This window comes from Vipera berus (assembly GCF_964194415.1).
Source record: "Vipera berus genome assembly, chromosome: 4".
In the NCBI taxonomy this organism is placed as follows: domain Eukaryota; kingdom Metazoa; phylum Chordata; class Lepidosauria; order Squamata; family Viperidae; genus Vipera; species Vipera berus.
The window spans coordinates 50,827,318-50,836,547 of record NC_138206.1 but is presented as its reverse complement, the minus strand read 5'-3'; the positions used below and the strand labels follow the sequence as shown (position 1 = coordinate 50,836,547).

At 41.9% G+C, this 9,230-nt stretch overlaps 1 protein-coding gene across 2 annotated transcripts in view; it reads left to right on the top strand.

Annotated features, from left to right (window-relative positions):
- The first annotated feature begins 2,566 nt into the window (after positions 1 to 2,566).
- The window catches only part of APP (amyloid beta precursor protein), a 114,437-nt gene continuing 107,773 nt past the window's right edge, over positions 2,567 to 9,230 (top strand). For both annotated transcript variants that reach the window (XM_081327414.1, XM_081327413.1), the window contains exon 1: positions 2,567 to 2,816. In XM_081327414.1, coding sequence (XP_081183540.1) covers positions 2,757 to 2,816 — 60 coding nt within the window. In that variant the 5' untranslated portion in view covers positions 2,567 to 2,756. The remainder of the gene's footprint in view (positions 2,817 to 9,230) is intronic.

Sequence of the window (9,230 nt, the reverse complement as noted above, 5' to 3'; positions counted from 1 at the left end):
GGAACAGAACTGAGAACAGAGGCTTCTACGCAGCTACTTATACGGTTGGCCACTAGGTGGCAGCCAATAGGTTTAAAGGAACCTATTCCCGCCCCAGAGCCAACCAATGATCGTCCTGGAGACTGCATGTCTGGGCAGCCAGCGACTATTACACAGACACCCTGATTAAGCAATCTCAAACAGCATTCAAAGACATGTGAAAACAGTTCAAGTAAAAGGCCCAATACACTACATTCATGATGGGATAGAACAGGGGTAGGCAACCTTGGTTCTTTTATGACTCATGGACTTCAACTCCCAGAATGCTCAGGAATTCTGGGAGTTGAAGTCCATGAGTCATAAAAGAGCCAAGGTTGCCTACCCCTGGGATAGAAGTTTGGCCCTACTATTTAACCAGTTTGCACATTTTTGTGTTCACTTTTAGAAGTTACCAATTGTTCTTCTGGCACCGAGCTGACATTTCTATTCTATTGCTTAACTGTAGTCACATCTTGATCATCTGGTTCTACTAGTCAGTTTGTAGAAGCATTTTTCTTGTAGCATTTTTTGTGTTGGAATCAAATTTTACTTACAGATTTTAAATCTCTTGTACTTTTTTCAGTCTTGGGAAAGTGCATTACTAACTGCCTTTGACTTCAAATTGTTAGATATTCTGACATTCTGGTTAATTTGAACAAAGAACTGGGAATTCATGTTCAATGTTCTATTTAAAGCAATTCTAAGGGACATGGATCCAAAGAGAATCCTTATCTGTAGCAACCTTACCATCACTTTGAAACCCCTATTCTCACAGTTTTGCAAAGCATCCTTCTGCATAGCCAAAAGAACAATTGTTCTCTAGAGCTATCAGAACAATCCTGTTTTAGCAGGCATTGGTGACTGATTATTGGTTCTGTTGATGTTCAATTTAGGTGGCTATCTTCTATTTTTACAGATATTATATGCTACCTACAATTTATAAATGGAAATAAATCCTTCTAAATAAATATACACGGAGTCAGAAAGGTGGAAGTTAACTGAACACGATGAATACAGGAAGGTGGCCAAATAAACACAAACTCAAAGCCATTTCTTCCTCAGAAGAAATAGTGATATTGGCTGTTCTTTTTCTTTTTTCTTTTGGGAACTCTGGAGAGAAGCTGGAGTCACAAAAAGGAAAATGAGTGGGTGGGGTGGGAGAGTAAAGGGAATCAAAGAAATTTGAGAAATGAAGTGCAGATGGAAAGGAGCTGAGTTGGCAGAAAAATAGCTAAGACCAAGATTGGCTGGTCACCACAGAGAGGGAGGGGGTATAACTGCAAATTCCTTCCCAAATCTACCTCTCTACACTGCCATTGCTAATCATCTGATCTCACTTTCAGTTCTAAACATATGAAACACACAACATTATGGGACAATGCGTGATTTTGGATATATCACTAGTATAAATGAGGCTGTTCTCATGGCACTTTTTTTAGCTATTTAGTATTTAAACATTACTTTTACCAGTTTCTAATAAAATCAAGAGATGCATTAAGTACATCTGTTGATTTACTTGCACTAGTAAGAAGCAGGAGGAACAGCTACCCAGAGCAGTTTAATTATGACACACTATGCTTTAAGGGATGCGGTGGCTCAGTGGGTTAAGACACTGAGCTTGTCAATCAGAAAGTCAGCAGTTTGGCGGGTCAAATCCCAAGTGCCGTGTAACAGAGTGAGTGCCTGTTACTCGTCCCAGCTTCTGCCAACCTAGCAGTTCGAAAGCATGTAAAAATGCAAGTAGAAAAATAGGAAGAGCCATGCAAGCGCTGGCTCTTCGGCTTTGAAAAGGAGATGAGTTGGAAACGACTAGCACGCATGTGTGTGGGAACTTTTAACCTATGCTTTTAGCTAGGGCTTTTTTTGTCATAGAACGCTCAGAATGGAGTTCCGGCACCTTTTTTGGATGGAACCTTGTAGGGTAGGCAAGGCAGGTTGTATGACATGTGTGAGTTCCGGCACCTTTTTCTTTTACAAAAAAAGCACTGCTTTTAGCAACATTTACTGCTCATCCTGCTGAATTGTACCAGAAAGAGCTCAACTTTTGGCTTGTCGGTCTGCCTTGTTGTTGTTTTTTTAAGAACCCAAAATTTACCAGTCTGAGAAATATATTAAAGAACTCTTGATCTCTGGAACTAATTATATGACCTCAGAACGAAGCAGAGTTCATTTTAGGAACCCTCCATCTTAAAATCGATTTTGGTTTCCGATTTGGGGCAGGGGACAACTCTGAACGGCGTAAACTGTGATTACACTGAATAATGTTCGCAATCGCTCAGACCTAGTTCTACATCCCGACCCCTCCATCGCCTGTTGTGCCAGAAGCAAACATCAGACCGTCGCCGATACAGTCTCACGCAGGGAACCTTCCGGCTCGTCTGTTTTGGCTTTTCCCGGCCGGGGCTTTCGCGAATCAAACGATGGAAGCTGCAGTTGCGCAGTTCGGTCGCTAGGGGACTCTGCGAAGGACCGGCCTGCTGCTACTGTCGCCGCCGCCGCCGCTTTGGGCGGGTTGGAGTATCAGCTGACTCTCCTTCTCCTTTCCGAAGCTCCGCTAGCGCTGCTGCTGCTGCTGCTCTTGCAGCTCGGTTTTCATTCCTCAGCAGAGCGGGGAGGCGAAGCAAGGCGGCTGGGCGGATATCTTTCGACTGTCTCCCTATATATATATATATATATATATATATATATTAAAAATTAGTGCCTGAGCTCCAGCGTCCTAAGCTGCCGCTTTGCCCGCGATGCTGCCGCATTTAGCTTTTCTGCTGCTCGTAGCCTCTTGGACAGCGGGAGCTTTGGAGGTAAGCGGCTCGGCAATTTTACCTTCTCCCCTGTTGCTACGGCAAGAAAGTCTTTGTTCGCCGTGAGGTTCCGGCGGCTTTAAGCTGGGGCTTCGCCCCGAAACTAGCCGATGAAAAGCGGGCCTGCTTGAAGGCTCGAGAAGAAAGGGTGTGTTCCTCGATCCGCGCCTCTCCTGAAAAATCCCTGCTTTCAGCCTGAACAATGGAGAGAGGAGGCTGGGGCGGGCTGGGGACGCGAGCGGCTTCGGAAAATGCCTCTTGCCTCACTTGCGGCTAGCCTCGGGCAGCCCTTTCGGGCGAGCGTCCGTCGACTCTGGGGCGCTTCCGAAGCGAAAGGGAGGAGGGGGGGAAGAAGAAGGGCGTCTTGCCTCTTTTCGGCTACTTAGGGAGCGGGCGGTCCATAGGATGAGAAAGAAAAGGGGGGCGCGAGGAGGGAGGGCGAGGCCCCTTGTTTGTGCCTCGCATCCCTCCTTTTCGGGAATGCGCCAACTTGGCAGCGGTGGGTTCGAACGCTTGGCTTTGCAAAGAACGAAGGAAGGGGAGGAGGAGGAGGGAACGGGAGCAGAGATGAGTTTCAGGCTTGTCGCCGGCCCGCCGGGCGGCTTTTGTTGCCTTCACGCTTCTTCTGGGGTTGTCCGGTGTGGCCGAGCTGGAGGGGGGGGAGGAGGAAATCGGGAAGGTGTGTGTGTGTGTGTGTGTGTTGTTGTTGGTGGTGGTGGTGGCCGTCGCCTTAATGCTGGGGACCGGGAAACCCGATTCTCCGGCCAGGCGTTTCGTTACTGTCAGCTCCTCACTGCTTTCCCTCGTTCCTCCTCCTCCTCCTCACAGGGAATGCAAACAAGAGGCGCTCGTTTGGGGATTGTCCCTCACTCCCGTAGTTGTGGGGGGGGGGAGGAGGAGTAAGTTCTCGGCTCAGGCGCCCGTTGGCTCGGACCAACTTCGGTAGTAAGGCATTAATGCGTTGCGGCTCCTGCGGAGCAGCTCCCCTCCTCGCCTTCGGGCAGCACGGGGGGGGGGCTTTGCTCCCACCAGCTGCGACCTCTCTGTCCCTCCGTGCTTCCCCGTCAGGGAGAAAAGGGGCGTTATGATGGGTTTCCCCCCCCCGTTTAATAAGGTCGTCCAGTTTATCCCCGGGTGGGTTGCAGACTTGGGCGGCGGGACTGGGAGGATGCGGGGGTTTGGGGGGGGTGTTTTAAGAAATCTGTCCAAATCCCACGAGGGGTTTTCCTTCGGTGTGGAGAGAACGCGCTTCGTACACCCTAGAGGCTTTCCTCTTAAGGAGGAGAGTTTGGGAAAACCAGACGAAAGAGAAATGGGTTGGAGCGAAGCTGGAGAGCGAGAAGATGGCGCCTCTGCAGTGCAGTAAGGAAACGCTGTAATGAAAGCTGCAGACCGAGGCAGCCCTCCCACCGCTAGGTGTTTGAACAACTCGACTCTTCCTCTCAGTCAGCTCCCCATCAGGTGGCGAATGCCTGGCCCTTGTGGAATGTTTTTTTTCGGCTTCAGCATCCGGAGTAGAAAGAAGGGTATGGATGGGTGAGAAAGAGAGGAAACGCCAGAGAAACAGGAGACTGTTTTCCCGCGAGTTGACTTGGCGTTTAGTTCTCTCTCTTACACCCCTTCTTTCCCCCCCCGCCCCCCCCCGCCCCCGATCTTCCTTGTTGCTGTAATTTTTGCAGAATCAGTTTATACTCAAACCGTTGGGCTGAAACCGCTCCAGGTAGACTGGTTCGCTTTTGCTGGCATTGGCAAAAGAGGATCTAAATCTGCCACACCCGCTTTGAAAACTCTAAAAATAAAAATAAAAATGGAGAGGCTTGGAATTTAATTTCTTGAGCCTAAAGGTTAAGGCATTTGATGGGATGGGTATCCTGTGTGTTGGCCTGCAAAAGGTAGGTTCAAGATCTTAGCTTGCATTGAATAGTGTGAGCTTGAAATAAAATTTGGTTCTCCTTCTGACATACTGCCCCCCCAATGAGCTGAAACTGACTAGCCTTTCCTCCTTGCTAGTTACAGAAAATTGAGACAAGGCTCTGTGGATAAAAAACGTGTGAAATTGACCCAATCCTTGATGAGTGACAGATCAAAAGTACACATAGGCCTTACATTTATTTTCCATAACTATTTTTTTCCATTTTTTGCATAATACTAGTTACCTTTTAAAGGAATATTGTGATAGGTATGGATGTAAAATGTGAATTTTTAAATTTGTGAAGGCTGATTCACTTGAATTATTTTTTAACTCTCAGAAGAGCAGAAGGAAGAAAAGCAATCTCTACCTATTTTGCATCCTTGCTTTCAGGCTGAGTTGTCTTTCCATCAGTGCATTAGGTCTTGAATTTGTTGATGCAAATGAGTTTCATTAAGTTTAATTCCTTAGTAGGTGAGTATAGGATGGCATATTGAGGTTATAATTCTATTTTATGCACACTTGTTCTAGAAATCCCAATTAAATGAATGATTCATTTTGAAGTCACAATGCATACAGTGGTGATATAGGATACTTAACTAATATTGTGTGGGTGGACAATCTAAAGAAAACAATCTTCAAAAGAACAACTAGATCTGTTTGTTAAGCATTAGATTTAGTTTCACATGCCAATTATCTAATAGAAATGCTTTTCAAATTGTTTGTATTTGAGGCTTGAGTGTCTTTTCTATAGTGGTGAAATTTATTAATAGACCTAATACTTGCTGAAAAATGTGTTCAGACCTGCCTATGAAGTCTGTAAAAGGCTAGGAATTAAATTTTTGTTCAATTTTTAAAAAATGGTGCTTTTTTATTTCACCTTGTCCAATGAATTTATGTTGATTTTCGTGATATCTCTCCCAACTCCTGCACTTCACACCCGACAACTCTTCAGAGAAGATTAAGTCTATTTTATATGTTAATAAAATTTACAGGAGTTAAGTCACAGGTGTCATACCATGGAGCAGACTTAGTCAATTTTACATGTATTAAGCCATGTGTTGGTTCACATATATTCAATCATCGTGTGGTTGATTTCATTGTTGTTTTGTGTGGTATGTGAAGTTAGCATTTAAGGTATAAGATCTGTATACTGTTTGTTCTCTCCTTAGCCGAATATAGTAGAAGTTATAGTCAAAGCACCTGGAATACAACAGATTGGAAATGAGTGGGATACCGTTTATATACCCACTTCATGAGAAAGACAGGACTGTTTAGCTGTACCTTGTAAAGGAGCACACTTGCCGGTGTACAAATACATATATAACTTTGTATGACCATCTTTTTGTAGTTTTATGAATAAAACCATTCTTTTATGAAAATGTAATTTACCTTTCAATAGATATGCATTTCTTCCTTCCTCTACCCTGTTCCCTCTTTTTCTGAGTATTGCTGGAAATTATGGTTTGATTTCATTATCTTTGCAATGTTTTGACAAAGAGATTTATTTTATAAAGAAAAAAAATACAAAAAAATTAATTACAACTTTCTGTGACACTTTGATTTTTGTTAAACATTGAAATAATTCCAAGACTGGTATTGAGAAAGGAAGTTTTAGCTTTTTGAAAGTAAAGACTTGAAAAATAAAAATGTGTTTACTATCTTAGTCTGAGCTGTCTTTTTAGAGAATTAAATATAGTTTTATATATAAAAGCTTAAATAATAGTTTAGATATCCCATACCAATATATGTCAACCTATTTATGACATATATTGGTGTGGGGTATATTACCTGCAGGTGATGGTGAAAATTGCATTCTTCTGCTTGAAAATACATCCTTTAAATAGTTTTGTTGTTCATACTTGACAGGTCCTGCCTATAAATTAGATTGTTTATGGACTAGACCAGGGGTCAGCAACCTAAAACAGTGAAAGAGCCACTCAGAACCGGTTCCCTCACAAAAGGAAAAACTGGGAGCCACAAAAAATGCGCGTACATGCGCGCATGCGCAGAACAGGGTTTGACTGAAGAGTGGAGCCAATGCGAGATATGCACCTACCCTGCATATTTGAATTGATTGGCTGAACTTTTTTAGTCCCACTTTTTTTTTTGGACTGCACATGGCAGAGGACTGGGAGCCGCAGGAGACGGCTGAGGACTAGACACAGGGGTTCCCAACCAGGGGTGCGAGACGATATTCCAAGGATGCAAAAACTTGGGTTTTCAAAATTATACTGTATAATTCATTGCCGTTATTTTGAACTTTTGTAAGGGGTGCGAGAATATATCGAGTTCTAGGGGTGTAGGGTATAGAAAAGGTTGGGAACCACTGGACTAGAGAGTTTGAATTGGTATATGTTACAAAGATATTTTATGATAACAGAAGGAATTTAAATCTAGGAAGGGTGCTGGGCAATCTACTTGCTTTATGAAAATACCTTTAATACTAGTATTATAACATGTCAGTTTTCAAACTCTGGTTAGCTGATATGCTTCATTTTGTGATGCATTAAACTTGTTCAATATGTGATAATATATTTACTTAGCAAATGATTGGATTTTATATTAATTTCTCATTTCAGGATTGCTTTTGCTAATGATGATAGCACTGAAATACTGTTCTACAATTGTTAAACAAAAGTGTGTGTTAAGAAATGCATCAATTCTTAAATCACTTTACATGTGTATGTATCCCTTTCCTATTCAAGTCAGCTAGCAAATAAGTCTAAGAAAGTCCATCATTTTATTTTGATATCCTTTCAAAATACATTTTTATGTGTCATTTATGGTACACGCTTACCTAAAGGAAAAATAGCTTTAGTGATAATTGTAAACCACATAAATAGGCTATGTATTAGTTGTGTAGTGAAATTCTGGACCTCCATTTTCTCTAGTTTAGAAAAAATAGTTTCCACCATATGTATAAACTCTGAGAGATAAAATTCGTCCTATGATCATTAATTTTAAAAGGATGAAATCCATATTCTTATGGATTAAGTGAAAATTTTAACCTAGTAACAGCAACTACTGCGTTCAATGGGGAAATTATTGAAAAGTTTGAGCTATGATCTAGTGAATATTGGTTATAATAGTGCTTAGCCATCTGTGCATAAATGACCTTTTCTCACTCTTTTGAAATAAATCCATTCTTGCTCTTTTTTCTTGAGGATTTATACTGCATGAATATGACATAATATTTATATGCTTAAGAATATGAATGACTGTTCTTTATCATTATAAATTCACAAGTGTCACTCTGCTGTATGTCTTCTGCTTTTAGCAGAGCAGTTTTTCATCCCACTATATGTTGTATGAAAAAGGGAAATTAATCCCAAATTCACCTTTCCACTAATGTAGTCGTTTTCATACAGCTTCTTTTGCAAACAACAGCAATAATTCTCAACAATATTTCATTATTTATTCAATTTATATGGCCACACATCTCACTCTGGGATGTACACAATTTAATATAAATAAAAACATAATTGTTACTAAAAGAAACTTTAAAAATAAAACATAATTAGCAGTTAATCATAAAAGGCCTTTAACATAACCAGAAAGTAGGGTCTGTCACAGACTTGGCCACAGTAGTACTGAATGACAGTTTTAGCAGAGAAGTAACCCATTATGCTACACATTTAAAAGTCCAAAGGTTGGACTTCTAAGCCACTTGTTTGTGGCTTAGCATGTTGTGTGAACCACCAGTTTGATTTATTCATTAAATGAGTTTTTCCTCTTCCTAAAAAAAGTACTGAAATGGGTAAGCGCCATCTCATCCCAGTGCACATGTGTCAAGAAATACATGATGCTTCTACCTGTTGTGACAGCATTACAAGTGAATAATGCATTAAATAATGCCTTAATCACTTCCTGTTTGACTTATTACAACATACTCTACGTAGGATTATCTTTGAAGAGAATTGAGAAGCTTCAGATGATTCAGAATGTAGTAATATGGACAATATTGTGCCCGAGTAAGACTGCTGCTCCCTCAGCTGCAGGCTTTCGTCCAGTTTCTCAGTTTCAGATGCTGGTTGTCACCTTTGTTGGCATGGGGTTGGGTTTCCTGTAAACTACCTCTCCCCACTGGTTTATGTCCAGATCACCTGACCGGGTCAAGTAGGCATGCTGTAGGTCCCATTGGTGAAGTAGTGTCACTTGATAGGTCCTGGAAAGCAGGCCTTCTGTGATACGATGCCTGTCTTATGGAAGAGACTCAAGTTTAAATCATAGATGACCGTGACACTGCCAGCCTTCCAGAACTTGAGATCAGGATGCTAATTGAACTCTAATAGAGAGGGCTTTTTAGCGACCTGTATTTTTCTATTTGACAGCCAGTTTGGTTAATGGTTAAGGCGTCAGAATAGAAAGTGGGAAACTGTGTTCTAGTCACATCTTAGGCACAAAGCCAACTGGATGACCTTGGGCTAATTGTTCTCAGCCCTAGAAAGCAAACAATGCACTTCTGAAATCTTACCAAGAAAATGGCAGGAACCAGGAGTCAA